This window comes from Musa acuminata, chromosome BXJ1-4 (assembly GCF_036884655.1).
Source record: "Musa acuminata AAA Group cultivar baxijiao chromosome BXJ1-4, Cavendish_Baxijiao_AAA, whole genome shotgun sequence".
Taxonomy (NCBI): domain Eukaryota; kingdom Viridiplantae; phylum Streptophyta; class Magnoliopsida; order Zingiberales; family Musaceae; genus Musa; species Musa acuminata.
In genome coordinates, this window is record NC_088330.1 from 10,340,666 (window position 1) to 10,360,400 (window position 19,735).

A 19,735-nucleotide genomic window follows, 5' to 3' on the forward strand; every position below is an offset into this window, starting at 1 on the left:
GTTTTAAAGATTAATAAAATTTTAAAATAAAAAATAAAAGATATAAAAATCTAAAAAAAGTTAAAAAAATGATTTATATGGTAAGATATAAAAGTTATGATAATTTTTTTAATAAATTAGATATATGGTGATATATATATATATATATATATATATATATATATATATAATTGCTAAGACTATGAAAAGAAAATATAAGGATTTGCATAATATTAGATACATGAAAGACTAAGCAATACTTGTTAATGATAATGAGATTAAAAAAGATAAAAAAATTATTTTTATAAATTATTTAATGAATATTTCATATAGAACTCATATTTAATGATAAATAGTAGTAGTAGATTTAATAATCATAAAATTATTCATAAAATTAGAGTAAAAAATATAATAAAAAAGATGAAAATAACTAAAAGTGTGAGATATGCTAATATCCCTGTTGAGATATGAAAAAATTTAGGGGATAAAATAGTAAATTAGTTAACCAACTTATTTAATAAGATTATGAAATTCAAAAGGATGTATGGTGAATAAATTCTTTTAATAATAATTTATAAATATAAAATTATTTAAATTTTAAAAAATTAAAATCATGAGTTAATATTTTTTTAAATATTACTGTAAATAGGATAAATATGATAAGATTAAAACAAATATATAAATTCAAAAAGGTTTCTAAAAAGCAGTTGGGGAAAGAGAGACGAAGCCCGGTTCGGATTCGTGTCCGAGTCGCCCGATCCGTCTCGTGATAAGACGAGGCACTGCACGGATATAGATGACGGATCCGGCTCGCTTTCTCCGGTCTCTTTCATTGGCGATAAGGAGAGAGGGGCACAGCGATGCACGCGGTGGCAGCGCCGCGGCCGGCGCTCGTTGCCCTTCCGCCTCGACCGGCGGCGGTGATTCGTTCCCTCGAGCGGATGCGGTGGAGATCACTGTCCATGCTCCTCCTACCCACGAGGAGAGCGAAGAGGGGTATGGCGGTGCGCATGGCACCCGAAGAGGAGAAGATGACCCGCCGCTCTCCTCTCGATTTCCCAATCGTATGTTGAGATATCTCGGACTTCCAATTCTTTCTTGTGTTATCTTCGTCTTTTCATTACTTTTCCCCTCAAATTTTATGCTGTTGTTGCCTTGTGTTGTGTTGTGTGTTCATGTCGGTTTATGGATGCTATGCGTCATAAGAAAGGTTTGGCTTTTTCACAGTATAACGATTGTGGTAGGCTAGATACTTAGTGATAGATGCTCTCTGTACCTCGACACTTTCTGCAAATATGGCTTCGTGGTGAAGATCCTGTGTCTCTTTTGTTGGAATTATTTAGCTTGTAGTTTCCTTCTGGTCCCAGATTTGTTGTCTGAAGGTAGTTTGTTATTCATGTTACATTAAATCAATCAAAGATTCATTTTCCAAAGAGAAATACTACAGTGTCTAAGTATTCCCTTTCGCAAGACCATTAAGCATACTGATACCCGAGGTGCCTTAATGTAGTGATTCTTAATGTTATGTAACAATATGTGATTCTTTTTATCTTTTAATTATTGAAGATACATATGTCTTTATCTGTGACTCTGAATACCCTGGTGAGGTTTTCATGACAGTGTTGTTAATATCATGGACTAATTTTAGGTTTTCATTACCTCTCAGCTTTTATCAAGATTGAAATTCTAATTTTATAGTTCTAGAGACCAAAAGTACTGGAATCCCCTGCTACGCAAAAACTAGTGACCGCGTTATTATTTCAATTACATTCTAGGCAACTATGCGTACGCTAGCTACATTGTTGGTATTATATTCAAGGTTTCAGAGCTGTTCAAATTTGAAATCTAGAAGTCTGATGAGTAGGTGATTGTGGTATCATGAGCTATTCTTGATGAACTATTGGGTAACTGGTTAGAGTTCTTTAATACATTAATGCAAAATTGATGTTAGCAATCAGTGATTTTTTTTTTTTAATATTGGAACATAGAGAGGTCTGCGAGCTTGATGCATCTGATCATTGTGAAATTTGAACCCAGTAAAGATCATTCCATTATTTCCATACTTGTCCGTGGAATATGGATGCTTTAATGATGTGCAGATTTCAGATTTGGCACCTCTAGCACCTGTGATTTTCTTCAGATCTGAACTCTGAAGCAGCTTGAAGCTTTCTAAAGACCATCATACATACATTCCCTTGGTTTCTATGATTTGGAATCTCATAGGTCTTGCTTTGTGAGAGACTGAGAGTTATTAGTTACAAGTTTATAACTGAAAGGATATTTTTCTTCAAATCCTTTACTGATAGTAAGTCCTTTAAGCTTTATTAGTGGATCATTTGGGTAGCTGCATAATCTAGTTTTAGAATGGAACTTAGGGGAGTTCAATGGGACCATATGATAGGGGTAGTGAACGAAGCTGTCCATGGTGGCCCATGTCTTTCTTGAACATTTGCTTGTTCATTAACTTATTTATTAGAAATAACTTAGTCTTTTCTCATAAACTTGTTTTAGAATAACCAAATCTATGGGGTTCCCATGATGTTCTAAATCAGACCAAATTTGCTATAATTTTTTAAATAGCTGGAATCGGCTTAAGATTGTAAGGAATTGACCCAAATCCACTGATATTGACTGGGATCACCAGGGGTGTTAGTGTTGCTAGATTGACTTGGATAAATAAGATGGGCTACTTTATCCCAAGCCAGATCTGGTTGCCCAATCTATGATTTAAAATTTCAGATCAATAGATATTGATTGAGCTTGAACCAGTACAGTGATGGTATTGTACCATACCATGTGTCAGTATGATCTGCTGCTAAATGATACTTGCTGTGTTGACCAATATTAGTTTCTGATACTCAACTTTTACTGAACATGTTTTTATGTTTTATTGGCCTCAATAGCAAAGGTATACTATGTGTTGCCTGGTATACTGGTATCACATTGATCTTGTATGTTTGTAAATCTAGGTCCAAGATCCAAATCCTTGATCACCACAATGGTTAGTAGATTGACCAGTTCTAAAAAGATATGAAGCTGTCTATCTGAATATTTAGTGTGATTAAATTTGCTTGAGAGGTTATTTCACTAGGTTTGGTGATCTAGATCAGACTATCAGTGTTGTATCTAGACGACCTTTTTTTTTCCTATTATATATATTCGAGCATTTCTTTCTATGTTCTTTTAACTTTTTTTTTCCTATTATATTTCTTTCTATGTTTCTTTTCTCACCATGTGCTGTTTTTATATTCAAAGTTCAAACCATATGCCATTGATAACTGTTGTAGGAGTGGGAAAGACCGAAGCCTGGACGAAGGCCTGATATATTTCCGAAATTTAGCCCGATGAAAACACCGCTGCCCACTCCATTGCCGACAGACCCTCCTGAAGAAGACGAGGAAGAGAATGAAGAAGAAGAAAAAGAAGAGGATCCCGACAAGGAAGAGCCCGAGCAACCAGAGGTAAGTACTTAGATGTAAAAGAACCATTCACGTGAAGGAGTTACTTAGTGTTATATTAGATTCCGATATTTTGCAACATAAGTAGCCTTTAACTTGTTTCCTCTTCTGAGAGTATGTTATATCGCTAGATCTTTTCTCAAAATAAAATGTCATATTAGCGGATTGCATTTTGTCATAGCTTTACTATATCTTTGAGACCTTTGATATACTTTATTGATCCAAGAGCCACTGCACATGAACATAAGTCAATGCACTTGGGGACAAAGGAATCAATTTAGGCATCTATTCAACCTGTTTAATTCGGCTTTGGACACCTTTTAATCAGATTTGAGATGGTATCCAAATTGGCTTCAGATTCAAATAACTAGATAATTAGTAGAGTTCTAGTTTGAGTATGATGCTCTCTATATAGCAATTCTACTGTTAATAACAATGGTAGCAGTTCAATTTTTCATTTTGGATATTTGCATCCCATCCATCCGTTTAGATTAATTTTGAGTCTCCTATAATCGGATTTGAGAAAGATTGGGATAATTGGATTTAAATATTTAAATAATTAGTTGGACTTTGGTATGGTATGATCAATATTTTCGATCAATCGAACTTTGACATGCGAAGCTCATCTAATCTGAACATTATAAATTTACCACTCATATCTTTTATTTAAATTTACCAAACTAATATCGAATGGCTCCAACTCTGTAAAGACTTTTTTTTAACCATCTGCAACAAACAAACACTAAGAAATTTTACTGGATGCATCATATGATTTTTTTTTTTGTTGATTTCGAGAGAAGCTCTTCTTCGATCTAGTCGTGACTCTCATATCGCTTTTCTGATCATTCCTTTAGAAATTTTTTAAGATCGGATAGACGATCAAAATTGACGAATCATATTTAAATGAACTAAATGAGAAACTTGATTCTAAGACATTCCTCAATAATCCCATATGTAAATTGGCTCACACAAAATGAGGACTTTGTGAACCACTCATGTTCTTGCTCCTAAAGTGACAATTGTAGTTTGTGATGTCAACATACATCTACTTCAGCCAACCTTCCTACCAAACCTTTTCTATGGCCTTGAAGTTGTTTAGTACACCAAACCAATAACTAAGCTTCCTCATGCACTGAATCTGCCAACTGATATTTCTGTAAGGGAATATTTGTTAACATCATGACATTGCAGAAGATTACTCTTTTTTGACATCAGCAATAGATTTGGCAAGCATCCATCCATCCATCCATCCATCTTTGTTTGACCAAGAAGAAATATACCACCAAATTAGGACTTCCTTATCATATCATGGTCATAATCTTTTAAGTATCTACCTTCCATATCTTAGATGTTATATATATTCCCCCAAAGTTAGTTATTTTTGTATATATTGGCATCATCCTTCCAATTACTAATTTTGCAGGATAGTAAGTGGATTCTCCTCAGGATGGGGAGAATGCATGTAATGGTACTGTCAACAACATATTGGAAACAGATATACTTTTTAGGACTAGAATATGTACAAAAGAGGGTGAAACAGAGTGAGGTTTATTGGGGATCTCCACTCAACTAATACACAAACTAACTTAAAAGAGTTCAGTGGTATCTTAAAAGAATTATTGCCAAGGATTACTTGTTAAGAGAGATTGACTGCTCTGACCCTATTCTTGGTTGAGATTCCACTTCTTTTTATCAATTAATTTACATCTATAGAGATATTGATATGGTCAATATTTTCGATAATTCTAGCATTTTGGAGCTTAGTCAGCTAAGGAGTGATGGCGCATTAGCTAGGCTTGCCACATCAGCATAAATACGGATAATATTTTAAATTTAAGAAATATTTTCCTAATCACTCATTTCAGAGGAGCTTCGTTGGATATACCTGCGACGCTAGTCACACTTGTATCATTATAAATTTACCATGATGAATCAATTTAGATTGTTTGTCGTTGAAATTTATCTCAAAAGCACAACTCTTACGAGTGAAAATTTTCAAAATTGACTCTAAAACTTAGAGTCATACTTTTGAGATGAATTTGAAGATGAAAAATCTAAATTGATATGCAACATAGGTGCTAAAATTTATGGAAATGTAGATCACTAAAGAGATTGTTTCCACTATCCAAATTCCAATCACCAATTTTTATGCAACTATAAAAAAAAATAATATCCTTGGGATTTTGGCAACAAAGATGGTAAGTATCTCTCCATGGTTTCTACGAGCATGGGAGCAAATAAAACAAATCCACCAAAAGTTTGTGTTGGCTTTTAAGACAGAGAGGCAAAAATATGAGCACGAAGGAACAAGTACGAAAATTAATACCTTCGGAGGTATAGAATATTGAAGCATATATCAATCCAATTCATCACCTTTGTTTCGGAAAACACGGGTTAGATCGGAGACGAGTCACTGATCCTTTGATAACGTTGTAGAATCCGATCTAATATTTTTATTTGCCAAACACATACAAACCAACGATTAAATATATAAACATTGTCATATCTTAGTTTCCTTTTATTCTTTTGGAGATTTTATCCTTACATAATTACTATTATCACTCAAATTTGGGCTACATTTAGTTTTCCGGTCCTTACACTTTAAGTATCTCAATCCTTATATTTTAAGAAGTTACGTTCACATCTATATAGTTAGAAAAGTGAAATATCTAGATCTATTTACTTTAATATCGTCGATTTTACCAACGAAAATATGAAAATAAAGGATAAAAAGATAATTTTAATATTTTAGTTGGTGATGACGAATGACGTCGGTGTCACTAGGGATTGTAGAGGAGAAGAGCGATAGTGAGAGATGATGATCACTTTACATTTGCACTGATGCAAACATAGTGACTAAGCGACCATTTTCTTTGCTCGGCAACTACATCGACGTTAACGTAGATGTAGAGCAACGTCACTCTACATTTGCATGATGGTATTTTTGTTACTTGATAACTATATTGATGTCACTCTATATTTGTGTCGGTGCTGATGCAGATGCTGAGTGACTCTCACCTCTCGCCACTATTCTTCTCATCCGTAATAGTCACCCGTGGCCCATAGTGGCATCGCCCTCCATTACAATCAATTCAAATATTAAAATTAAAATTTTATCTTTTATTTTTTTATTTTTATTGATAAAACTAATGATATTAAGATAAATGTACTTAGTTGTTTCACTTCCGTAACTCTACGAATGGTAATGTAACTTTTTAAAGTGTAAAGATCGAAATACTAAATATAGCTAACTTAATTTATCCATCGAATTATTAACCAGGAAGAGCATAGTTCGACAAACGAATTAAGTCACGACTTCTGACATGGCACAGCTGAGGTGCAGGAGCGGAGAGGTCGGCTCGGTGCGTCGCAACGAAAGTGATGATCTAAGTCGGTGGCTTTTAGCAAATCTACTCGGAGTTCATAAAAATGAATTATTTTATCGTGCAAACAAACATAATGTTTCTAATAGAACTTAATTTATCTCGCTAGCTCAGCTGATCTATCATATCATCGTTGCATCAAGACAAAAGATATCGTATCAAAATAGTAAATATCACATCAATTTTCTTCGATCATCGAAGTGTAGGGTCTCTATATTCAACATGTTTTTTCTTCGTCTCATCTTTTTTTACTTCTTTTCGTTGTCTTCTAATTTAATTTACATTACTGTCATTTCTCAATATCTAATTAAATATTTTCTACTTTGGTACGTTCCATATGCGCTCCTAAACTCTATGACATAGAATGAATATAGACCCGACTCGAGTCATCCACCTCAAATGGACAATCATAATCTGATCTTATCAATATCCTCTATTTGCATAATTTCTGTGAATATATATCCATTCGTTAATTTAAATAAATTATTCAAATTACCTAAATATCAGTTAGTATTCAAAATAATATCTACCGACAAAATTAACCTCAATAATATATATATATATATTTGATTTTTTATATTTTAGAAAAAAAAAGTATATATATATATATATATATATATATATGTATATATGGAAATAAAAGCAATATCTACGTTGCGGCTATCATCACTATCTCGTCCTTATATTTTAACTCCGGAAAATAAGTAGTGGGTTCAAAGCATTGGAAGGAGGGGCAGTCAAGAGAGAGAGAGAGAGAGACAGAGAGAAAGAGAAAGAAAAGCCATCTAATTCTCCCCCAAATCCCTCTTCCGCTCTTGCGTTCGGATCGCCACCGCCTTCCCCCTCTTCGCCAATCCAATTCGGACTTCTCTCGGCTTTCCTGACTCGTTCAGGAACAGCTTCCCCCTCTCCTTTTTCTTTCTCCGCTTGCTCCAAGACGGCGCGAAAACCGGCGATCGCGGAGGTCATTTCGTGCCTTATTGGCGGCAGGTGGAGTCGGAGATACGAGGGGAGCCGCAAAGGAGGCTTCTTTCCGGTCGATCCTTGAGGTTTCTTGATTTGTTGGCGCGTCAAAGGTGAGGCCTTTAGGATCCGATCGTTCGGAATCCTTCCAAAAAATTCTGTTTTTAGGAGATTTTGTCGTTGATCTTTTGGGGAAGGCTGATTCTGAGTTTTGATGAGTCGGTGATCGTTCTTGGATTTTGTTGTGGGTTCCTTCTTGTTGGAGGTTTAAGAATCTGGGGCCGCAGATTGTTTGTTGTTTCTCCTTTTCTGAGGTGATTAGATCATATCTAATGTTGGGGAACCTCGTTTTCACCCAAATACTTTCTTTTCTTTAAATTACTTTGTTTTCTGGAGGATGAAACGATGACCGTAGAAGACCAGCATATGTTTTAGATAATATTCTATCTTTTGGTTCCTCTTTGAACCTTATCTTTTTAACACTTTTCGATGAGACTACAAGACTCTCTCTCTCTCTCTCTCTCTCTCTCTCTCTCTCACACACACACACACACACACATCTACTGTTTCTTTCTTGCGATTGGGTTTTCATCGTCTCCTTTCATTTAGCAAAGAGCTGCTGCAATAAAATTTTCTAGTTGAATCGCTTGCGTGACCTTATCCTCTGGGGTTTCCGATCGTAGCTTTTCAGTCTCATCGGTATAATGCACAGTAGCTCGGGTAAGATATTGCGTGAGAGTTCATGCTATATGAAATGAAACACTCACTGGAGAGCAGTTGCAATGCTAATCCAAAGATTAACAAGAAGCTTGATCTTCAACTATGATAGTGTCTGGTTCATGTAGATAAATGTAGAATTTTCGGGTGGTAAGAAAATAATATATATGGGCAATATATTCGAGGGAAGTGATTGAAGAGGCAGCAGGTGAATTGCATGTGACAGTGGTAAATCTTAAGCAAGCTGTAAATGGGATCTCAAGAGAATTATGATTACTCAATGGACATTTATGTAAAATTTTAGATGCAATTGGCAGGTGTTATGGAATTAATTATGGTTGACTATGTCTCTATAATCAAAATCATTCTCGGCTTGCTGTGCTTAGTTGAGAATTTTATACTCCTTCCCTTACTGCTAAGGGCGATCATTATTTTTATTAATTCATTTTAAATAATTCAGAAGAATCTTATTTAGATCAGCATGAAATGCATAGATTATATGCTTTTATATTAGAAGTTATATGAAGAGTTTAATTTTTGAATCATACTAATCCATGTCATTATTAGCCATATTCTGTTTCTGAGAAGGCATATCTCAGAAAGTTGTGCTTAGTGTCAAATGTCATCTGTTCCAAGAGTTCTAAAATTGATAATTATGGTAAGTAACCTATATACCCAGCTTGGTCAGCGGTCATAACTTGCAACTTTCAGTGGAAATGGCTGTAAAACTTTACTTTATAAAACTTTGTATAGTTGTTCTTTTTGTGCTTTAATTTGTACATGCAATGATCAAGCTGGCAATGCAGTGAAGCATGTAACAAACTAGGGGAATTTGCATAGTATGAACTTGACTTCTCAAAGATTACAAAACTACTGCATTGATTGATTGATGCACTGCTAAAGTGAATTTACTACCACATGAACTATTATCAACTTTTCTTGTCATTTTCTGCAACAACAGATATCAGTATACAGTATTATAAATAATCATTAATCTATTAAATAAAAATTATGTTGTTTAATCTAACTACTTAGCTTTTATACCGTTCACGAGAATCATGTCTAATTCAAGTTTCTTAGTCATCGAAGCTCCAGCTTTTCAATATGGATTCAGCCTCAAATGAACTCTAGGAAGGCTCCATGACATATTTGACAAAATTTAGTACCTTAAACTCTTGTTTATCTAGAGCATCTTGTTTCTGCAATCATCGCACAGACTAATATATGGACTTCACTATCATTTCAACAATGATTCACTATCATTGTTGTCTTTCTGCCACTCCTTTGAAGTTGATGTTCTGTCAATGCGGCCTAAGGCCCTGTATGCAGGATAACCATTTTGGATTAAAAAAATTAACATTTTGTGGCATATCGGTCTAAGATTTCAAATCTCGTTGTCTTGTTGTATGTGTGACTCCTAAGGAAGGTCATAGTTAGTTCTAAGTTAAATGATTCCACTTTTTCATCCTTTTGAATGTTGATGAAGTATGGGGTTGGGTGATATTTGAACATATAGAGAACTGGCTTTGAAATTCAGTATTACCTGGAGTCAAGAACAGTGATTGTGTCAGTGGAACAATAGAAGCTTGATACGAGTATATATACTTTCGAGAATGGTCCTAGAAGTACAACAGATATCTAATGAAACAGCTTCCTTTTTTTTTGTTTTGGAGGATGGGCCATATTTTGAGATTTTTTTTACTTAGGACTTTGTTCTTTGAAGATTTTTTTTAACTTCATATAAGTTGTTTGGCTAAACTCAGATTACTCTAAGATGTGGGTTGCACATGACCAGAGTCTTGTGATTTGTCCTCCATGATAGACATGAAATTTACTGAGTGCCTATTTACAGATATTTGTTGTGAAATCATTATTTTGTTACTGACAAAATAGTCCTATTTTCAAAGATATTAAGTCTAAGATAGAATACCCAAAGTCTGACTCTTGGAACATTTGTTAACAAATTTTCGTATTTGTTGACTGTTAAAAAGCATGATTTCTAACTTAATACCACAAATTACATTAATGGTGTTGTTGTTGATCATATTTATTGATTATGTTAGATGTCTTCGTTGAAGAAGAAATAGGAAAGAAGCATGGATTCAGTGCATAACTTTGAATTTGTACTTACAGCACAGTATATATCATCGGAAAAAATTGTCGTAAGGAGATAATAATCCCATTTATTTAAGTCTTTGTTAAGATGTAAACAATACTGTTTCTTGTCAGGTTTCAGTATATATGGGAAATCACTTATCCCTTAATGAAATTGAAAAATGTTTACTGAATTTCAGCATGATTCCACTTCAAATTCTTTGCATGTTTTTGCTTCATTCATAATTTTCCTCTGATAGCCTGTAAGGTATACATCTTCCGAGTTATTAATCTTTCTTGCACCTATCAGAGATTAACTTTTGATTATTTAGTTTACTGATAAGTTTAAAGATTGCTCTATTAAAACAGTTGCTTTCTTCTTATGTCCACTCGTGCAGCTTACACTGTTCAGGCAGTGGCTGAGTTGTAGTGAGGTAAGCAAGTGGAGAATATACAATCCCAGACGCAGGGGTGAAGGAACAATTTTGAATTTGATCGAGGATCTAGTTCAAGCAACTCGCTCATGGATCAAGATTTGTTGTGGAATAACTTCCTCCATAGTTCTGTAGAGAACCAGGACTTGCCTAATGATTCATTATCTCCTAATATTACTAATATCTCCTGTGGCGATGTAGCTGGTCAAGAAAGTGCTAGCTTTAATATCTGGGATCCAGTTGGCCCTAGCTCTAGCGCGCCTCCATTACAGCAAGGCAATCATGATGAACTAAAACTAGAAAGCAGTTGGACATCTTCTCCTATAGGTAATAGAGCAGGTGGACCAAGGATAACAGGCAGTAGATCTGAAGCAGTGAACACTCTTTCTTTTGAAAATGAGAATACTGATCTTAGCAGAAATCATGTCAACAATGGAGAAGCATTATCACAATTTCTTAACTTGCAAGGCCTCCGACATAACGTAGGCTACAATCCAGAGCATGTTAGTATGAGCCGTCAGGTTCTTGAGTCAGCGCATCATCCAGGAGTGTATAATCCAGGTCTAGTGCAACATCAGCATGTTTCCTTCACTGCGAGTTCTTCCAGGGCCATTGATTTTTTTTCCAACAATAATGGAGGCAAACGAGAAGTTGCACAATGTTCTTCACACAAGAGAAAGAACATTGAAGGGATGCATGGGGAGTGTTCAGCAAGTGGAAGTTCTAATAACTTCAATGAAGGTGAGACAAATTATTTTCTATTGTTTTTCCCTCTTCGTTTCCTATTATTTCTGGAAAATAATATATCTGGTTATCTATGTGCTTATTAGGTGTAAATCATGCAGAAGAAGAAATAAATGCAAGAATCAGCACAATCACAAGAGTTCCAGCTTCTGATCCTCATCCTTTTGGTAGTGTAGCGGGAAATGATGAGAGCTTTCAGAGGAACACTCGAATGCGAATCAACCATGCAGATCCAGCTAATACTTCTACACCTAATCTATGGCCCCAAGAGAATATTATTACTCGTCATAATCTTTGGTCTGCCCATCAATTATCATCCCCAGATGTCCCATTAAATCCATCATCAGAGTTAAGGTTGGTGGGTGCCAATCTGGGGTCACGCAGGCAACATTATGTACATACAACTCCTGGCTTGTTTCCAGATCTGTACCCTATCCCACAGAGTGAAGCTTCAACAGCAGAAGTAGGGAGTTCTTCAGGCTCTCCAGCAATTGCAGTTGATGGAGCAGCTGGAGTACAAAACTCATCGAGTGTTTCAAATAATATCTCAGAGCAAATTTATGTTCTCCCAGCTAACACCAGGCGTTCAGTCCGAGATCAGACGAATTGGGGCTTGACCAATGGAAGCACAGTTTTTTCTGGAAATGCATTGCCTACTTCACAGGTTGGTACCAATTTGGGCATTCATCAATCACAAGGAGCAAACTGGTTACCTCACCAACATCGTCGCCGCCGCGTATCAGAAGCTCCACGTAGGTCCGTTTCATCACATACTGAAACTAGAGGTCGGAGCATAAGCCTTCTACCACATCACGATCATTCATCCATAGTACAAGATGTTGGACATCATCAGTCTGGAGCTGTTTCCCGAGGCCATCAGCAAACATACATAAGATCAAATATGTTGCATAGACAAAATGATGGTGCTTTGGGTATTCCTTTGTCCATGCGGACTCTTGTTGCTGCAAGAGAAGCAAGAAGCAGGATATCAGAGGTATGTGTTGAAGCTTCCCATCTTTTAAATATTTTTGAGGTTTTTGTTTAACATTTTTTTTGTTGTTTCATAATTAATGCATCTGTTAGCAACATTTTGTACTATTTGATGTTTGACACTTGGTAATTAACCTCTTGTTTGACATATTGATTGTACTTGTAACTGTATCTTTACTCATTAAAATATATGCAAGTCACATCTGGACTATGATGACCTACAATAGAATGATCTAAAAGTTCGAACCAATTTGACATAGTGTAATGAGAGCTTCTTGCTGGAAAAATTATTGAACTATTATATTGTTAATTTGTTATTAACTATCCAGTTTTGAAGATCAGGAATTACTTTTACAATCAAAGGCCACCATTGTTCACTTCTGAATCAGTTCCGTTTTCACAACTTATAATTACATGTATTGTTGAATATTATGTATCAGCATTCTTTATATGTGAATGTGACATATGTATGTATGTATACACACACACACACACACACACACACATATATATATATATATATATATATATATATATATATATATATATATATATATATATATATATATGTATGTATGTATGTATGTATGTATGTATGTATGTATATTCTAATAGTCTGATTTTTTAGAGCTTGTATACACTTGGCAAAATATCAACAATTTCATATCTCTTCACTTTGTTTCAGTTCATCCCAATTTGTTCTTATTCCACTTTGGAATCATGAGTTTAAATATTGCATTCTCTCTTGCTCCTTTCCTTTACTGTAAAATTTGGAACTCTCTTATTATTTGAACATGTTATTCTGATTTTTGAAATATAGTTTTTCATGATATTTTTAAAAATAATATGCCATATGCGACCAATATGATTTAGCAGATATTGTTTTGTAGGCACCTTAATTCATGTTTTGAGTTGTCCTTGATCTTCATGTCACTTTGATATACAGAGCTAAATTCAAGCAGTTATGGTGGTTCACGTTGATGTGATGATAATGTTGATCGTTCTGGTCTTTCTATGGATTCATTGGAATTATGGTTAGAAAACTAGTTTGATTGTCAAGTGGTTTTTACATAATTGACCCGAATGACTGGTTGATGCTTGACAGGCCATTGATGTGGTGAAAAGAAGAGATGTTGTATGAATGTAGTAATGTAGCATGCCTTTGTGATAGTAAGTTAGAGAATGATGCTGATACTTGTAAGTCATAATACTGATGCCATTGTTCTGAATAGTTTCTTTGCTAGCCACCATTACAGGCTCCTTGGTGGTTATAAGTCATCGGCACTATACAATGTGCATGGAGATGGTGGGTGATGGAACAAGTGATGCAGGTGCATCAGATGACCTAATTTAGGGGCTATGAATCGATTTAAGGTTGGCATATATTAGACAACCCTTTTAAAGCTGGCCCCACTTTTATAATTCCAGATAAATGTATATTTATCCCTTTTTTTGTGGCAGTTAATCTGATCCTCAGATGTATCTGAATCCAATTCTCCTGTTTGTCTCTAGTCGAACACTGGTCATGGCACTCACTGTGCAGGCTGCCACACCATCACAATGTGCCTAGCATTCTTTATATAACAGTGATGCTTATGTAATCTACAACCATTGGCAATATAGTTGACCATACTGTACCCTACAACCAGATTATTAAAGTTGTATCCTTCATCCTTTGCCACGAGTTCAGCTAGGAACTGGATCCTTACCTCATATATTCTAGCGATAGTAAACGAAAAAAAAATGTAACCTTCCTGAACATATACCATAATTAAAATGTCTATGATCTCCGTGTCATGAATCTGAATTACATAATTTTATGGTGGAGTGGTGGCAGCAGCAGTGGGCAGCACGAGCAGCCAATGGCACAAGGGAGGTGAGCACGATAGGAGAAATCATGAGATAGGGTTTTTTATTATCGGGTTAGAAGGAAATAGTAAAAGAGAAACGGGTGCTTAGTTCGGTTCACAAGGCTTATCCAGCAGTATCCATATGTAGTCTTTGGAAAACTACCAATTGCAAGAGGACCATAAAGGATTTATTTTATGTATATGTAAAAGGTTTACTTTATTTGGTCCTGGTCCTTGTAGGAAGATACTAGGGCTTTCTATATCCTGCATTAGATTGATCACTTCACAGATATTTTATTGATGTGAAATGGTTTATTTATAGCCAGTATATAATTATGTAGATGATTTTGAATGAGAACTCATTCAGTTTATTATTTTTTAGTTTCCTTAACATTGATTGGAATGATTCTCTCTGTAACAGATGCGTAATGTTTTTGATCTCATCCGTCGGGGGGATAGTTTACTGCTTGAGGTTAGCTTTCATTCCTTAGCCTGGACCTTAAGTTTCTCTTCCTTCCCTCCGCTTTTAGCAGTATGATGATAATTGTTTTGTGTGTGATTGACATAGAGAATAGATATCATTAAATGGTGAAGGTTCTTTTCTGCTTCCTTCTTATAGCTTTGCTCTCGTCTAACGTGAGTGGCTTGTAGGTGGGCTGGTGAAAGAAGCCTTTGATACAGTAGTAGTTTACTTATAGCCTCTCGGGATACTTGATTATTTCCATATTCTCATACTATTTAATATAGTTGTACTGAAATTCACCAGCCCTAGACTTTTAACTTTAATGCTGGGAGAAAAAGGCGCAAAATATATTCTTAAAATTTGCAAATACTTCCTATCTAAACAGCTTTTGACTTCTAGTCATTATGGTTTTTCATTTGATTATGCGGGTTGTTTTATTTAATCAAACATCTGGTCCATGTCTATCATAACTAAATATCCATCCATTATTCAAGAAAGGTGAGTTAGGGAAAAATTTGTGAACTTTCAGCAATGTTAGGTGAGTAAGAGTTGCTCATTTATATAGATTGTTCATGTGTGAAGTAAGCAGATATTTCCTTCCATTGTCGGTTGAGAAGAGATTGGCTGAGGGTTTTACTTCTGACTATCTGAGTTAGCTTCACTCTATGTTTTTCTACTCTCGTTATGAAACAAACATATTGCTATATAAATCACTTCTCTTTTCTTATCATTGGTCTGAGAATTCATTTTTAGCAAGGTCCTCTCTCAGGTGTCACCTCTTTCTACTTTGGTCTGGGAGTCTGTCTTGAATCGTAAACTTATGTTGCATTCGACCAACCAGATTCCTGATTCATTTGGGCTTAAAATTTATTGTGGAACTTCTAACACTGGACTCTCATCTTTTGTGAAATCCTCTGAGTCTTTGTGTTTGAAAATCAAGACATCCTTTAAGAAGAGAGGAGTTTCCTGTGAATCTCAATAGGGAAACTGGTTGTAGGATGACCTACATTTGTATTTGTGTAATCCAACATCAAGCAACCATGCTGCAATCCTATAATTTTCCCTACAGATGTAAATAGGCTAAGATAATCGGAAGCCAGTGTTTCATGTGATGCCAGCAATGATCTATAATATTAACATCATTGTAGACTGGTTCTATTATGAAGTGACTTGACTTATGCTGGTGATATTTGAACAGGACGTACTATTATTTGAGCAGTCAGTATTCCCTCGTGGTGCCAATTTGCATGACAGGCATAGAGATATGCGGATGGATGTGGATAACATGTCCTATGAGGTAATAAACTTTCCTTCGGCCTTCTTTCGAGTAGGATCCTTTAAGATTACGACAAAACTGTATTGTACTTGCAGGAACTATTGGCATTGGGAGAAAGAATAGGTACTGTTAACACTGGACTCACTGAGGAAAAGATTCTTAGCAGCCTACGGCAATGGAAGTATGTATCTATTGCCGCAGAACCATCAGAAGAGGAGGTTGAACCATGCTGCATATGTCGGGTGAGCCATTTTCGGGTCCTTGGGGTTGCCTTTTTTTGTAGTGGCTGAACCAGGGATCTGTTAGCTGAGGAATTTTTTTTGGTTTCCACCGGTGGCAGGAAGATTACCTCGAAGGGGAGGAGCTGGGCCGGCTGGATTGCGGCCATGATTTCCACACAGCCTGCATCAAACAATGGCTACTGATAAAGAATTTGTGTCCCATCTGTAAAACAACTGCTCTGAGTACCTGAAAGAGGAGCGGGAGCGGGACTCAGTCCATCCATCTCCAACTACGAGGAAGGAGTGAGCATGAAAAGTAAGATGGGTCTTTCTCCATACTAAATTACTACAATGATGGATAACATTTTTCCTCATTCTTTCATGAAATCTTTTCAAAGTTGATTATTCTTAAGCTTTGTGAACCATATCAGTACTGGATCGTATCGATATATTATTTTTTTAATGATATTCAATGGTACTGGTCGGTATATCGTCTGTTATCACATTGACTTATCTAAATAATTGTTGAAATAGGAGGATGTCCCCTCTATCCAGGTGAAGGAGTGCTTTGATCAAATGAATCAAAGGATTTGGATGAGATGAATTTCTTAGGGAAGGCTATCCTGTGCAATGCATTTCATGTTCTTTTACAATGGTGTGTCTCTAATATCACACATTGCAAAATGTTATTACATATGCTAATTTGAAAACTACTCTTGATAGGGAGGTATATACACAAAGATGTGAAATAATCATTATTAATAATACAAGAAATATAAAGATCTTAAAAGATTTTATTAAAAATTATAAATATTAAGATATGATTTTTTTTACACAACTCAATGATGATTCTATGATTTTATTATTATTGCCTTAATTTTACGAAGTGTTTGACACCTTAAAATTATACTAAATTTAATAAAGATTACAAGAGTGTAAAAAAAATTAGATAGATAGACTTAGCCGGAATTCAACTGAATCAATTATTAAATATGTAATGTAACCCAAAAAATAATAATTTGATGATAAAAGGTATAATATATGTCTGTCATTGATCCAAGAAATGTTTCAGAATACTATAAATACCAACATTACATAAATAGATCTTCCTCTACAAAGAGAGGCGGTGTTGTGACCCAACTCATGCCATCGTCCCTATTGAGATATCGAATCGCAAATTAGGTTTGGACATGTGAGGGTGCTCCTCCAACCAAACAGACAGGACTATAACATTCCGAAGAAGAAGCAAAACTCGTGGTACCATTCGTGGGGGTGGGTTGGTCGCCCCTTTTGAGGTATTAAATTAAGTAGGCTAATTACACAATATTATTCAGTGTTGTTATATTTTTTTAGGTATTAAATTAAGTAGGCTAATTATACAATATTATTCAGTGTAGTTATATTTTTTAACATTCTGATCCAATTAAAAAATTAATATGAGAATATCTATAGTTATGAAAATAAAACATTGAATTCTGCGTCCCATGATATCGATTTTACTTATAAAAATACAAAAACGATGGGTAAAAAGATAATTTCATCATCATAATTATGTTTTCAGTGGTGATAGAATAGATGACAACATCGCTAGAAACCGCGGGTGGTTATTGCGGATGAGGAGGGAGAGTGATGGTAAGATTTAAGGCAAAATGAGAGGAGGAAGAGGACAACACATATGTCAATGTTCTATATTTGCATCAACATCACTCAACAATTGTGTCGGCTTCTCGGGCTTCGTGCTCGGCAACTCAGGCGATTCGCAATGTGACGGTGATGACTAGCCTCGCAGGTACTTCGGAGTATGCCTTTAGTCATCGGAGTATCGCTCAACTGCCCCTTTCCGTTGCTGCATCCTACTCTCGAAGCTTGATGGTGAATCACAACACAATTGCGAGGGCCGCAGTCATTTCCTAGTGTAGGCCAACCACATGGGCCATCGCTTCCATGCATTGTCATTTGCTCCGCAACCCCATCCTTCGGCTCCAACCTAGCGTGATGGCTTCCACCCTCTCCTCAACTGTCCTGTGCCACTGCTTCATGGTCGTTCGTCAATGATATACAAGCTTCTTTGCCCGTGGCATCGTTGTGAACTCAAAGCTGGCCTTTAGTCGTCGGAGCATCGCTCAACTGCCCCTTTTCGTTGCTGCATCCTACTATCGGAACTTGATGGTGAACCACAACACAATTGCAAGGGTCGCAGTCATTTCCTAGTGTAGGCCAACCACATGGGTCATCGCTTCCATGCATTGTCATTTGCTCCGCAACCCCATCCTTCGGCTCCAACCTAGCGTGATGGCTTCCACCCTCTCCTCAACTGTCTTGTGCCACTGCTTCATGGTCGTTCGTCAAGGATATGCAAGCTTCTTTGCCCGAGGCATTGTTGTGAACTCAAAGCTGAAGAGGCAAGAGCTAGAGGACAATAAGGCCACAAAGTACGAAGGGGAGGCAGCAAATTAAAATCACAAGAAGTGCAGAGGGGGCAAACTCATTGCGAACCTACGTCGGAGACACGATAGCTAGCATTGAGGAAGTGATAAGTGACATAAGTGACCTAGCGGATATGACAAGCCACGAGGAAGTTAGCGCCATAGATAGACGCCTCATAAGCCCAATAAAGGAAGGTCGCATCCGACTCGTAGTAGACCATCAACCTTTCGTCGCTCTGCATCTGGGTCAACACTAATGCAGATACTGAGTGACCCTTTCGTTATTCTACATTTGTGTCGGTGTTGCTCGATAACTGTGTTGATGTCGATGCTGATGTAGAGCGACGAAAGGACCGCTTTGCATTTGTATCGGCATCAATCTACACCTACGTCGGCGTCACTCAACGACTGCGTTGGTGTCGTCACAAATGCAGAACGACGAAAGAACTGTTCGACATCTACGTCAGCACTGCTCTAAATCTACATCGACACAAATGCAATTGTCATGACCCCCAGTGACGCTATTGTCCGCCACCACTGAAAACATAACTGAGATGTTGAAATTATCCTTTGTCTTTCATTTTCGTACTTTCATCGATCAAATTTATAGCCTTAAAATAAATAAAATTAGATGTTTCGTTTTTATAACTATATAATTTAAATATAATTTTTTTAACTGAAATTGGGATACTAAATAGGTCTAAGATGTAATTAATCCGAATTAAGCGGGGAGGACG

The 19,735-nt window shown here is 36.2% G+C and overlaps 2 protein-coding genes across 4 annotated transcripts; both read left to right on the forward strand.

Moving 5' to 3' along the window:
• Positions 1-786: 786 nt before the first annotated feature.
• On the forward strand, positions 787-3,610 carry LOC103981304 (uncharacterized). The gene is made up of 2 exons (XM_009397983.2): positions 787-1,043; positions 3,267-3,610. The coding sequence occupies exons 1-2, from the start codon at positions 840-842 to the stop codon at positions 3,450-3,452; spliced, it is 390 nt and encodes a 129-aa protein (XP_009396258.2). The 5' UTR covers positions 787-839; the 3' UTR covers positions 3,453-3,610.
• Positions 3,611-7,528: 3,918 nt separating this feature from the next.
• LOC103981305 (probable E3 ubiquitin-protein ligase HIP1) lies at positions 7,529-17,060 on the forward strand. 3 transcript variants are annotated; one of them, XM_009397985.3, is made up of 7 exons: positions 7,529-7,896; positions 10,993-11,769; positions 11,874-12,766; positions 15,034-15,084; positions 16,274-16,372; positions 16,447-16,593; positions 16,692-17,060. In XM_009397985.3, the coding sequence occupies exons 2-7, from the start codon at positions 11,118-11,120 to the stop codon at positions 16,821-16,823; spliced, it is 1,974 nt and encodes a 657-aa protein (XP_009396260.2). In that variant the 5' UTR covers positions 7,529-7,896; positions 10,993-11,117; the 3' UTR covers positions 16,824-17,060. The 3 variants fall into 3 exon arrangements, with proteins under 3 accessions (XP_009396260.2, XP_065021797.1, XP_009396259.2); XM_009397984.3 differs by having other exon boundaries at positions 7,530-7,896; positions 11,859-12,766; XM_065165725.1 differs by lacking the exon at positions 15,034-15,084 and having other exon boundaries at positions 11,859-12,766.
• Positions 17,061-19,735: the final 2,675 nt, after the last annotated feature.

What these genes read in the sequence shown, in the direction of transcription:
- LOC103981305 (XM_009397984.3), top strand. Translation starts at nt 11,118, where the DNA reads ATGGATCAAGATTTGTTGTGGAATAACTTCCTCCATAGTTCTGTAGAG. An exon ending in GGGATAGTTTACTGCTTGAG is followed by an intron (nt 15,085 to 16,273) that starts GTTAGCTTTCAT and finishes ATATTTGAACAG; the next exon opens with GACGTACTATTATTTGAGCA. An exon ending in AACCATGCTGCATATGTCGG is followed by an intron (nt 16,594 to 16,691) that starts GTGAGCCATTTT and finishes CACCGGTGGCAG; the next exon opens with GAAGATTACCTCGAAGGGGA.
- LOC103981304 (XM_009397983.2), top strand. Translation starts at nt 840, where the DNA reads ATGCACGCGGTGGCAGCGCCGCGGCCGGCGCTCGTTGCCCTTCCGCCT. An exon ending in CTCCTCTCGATTTCCCAATC is followed by an intron (nt 1,044 to 3,266) that starts GTATGTTGAGAT and finishes TAACTGTTGTAG; the next exon opens with GAGTGGGAAAGACCGAAGCC.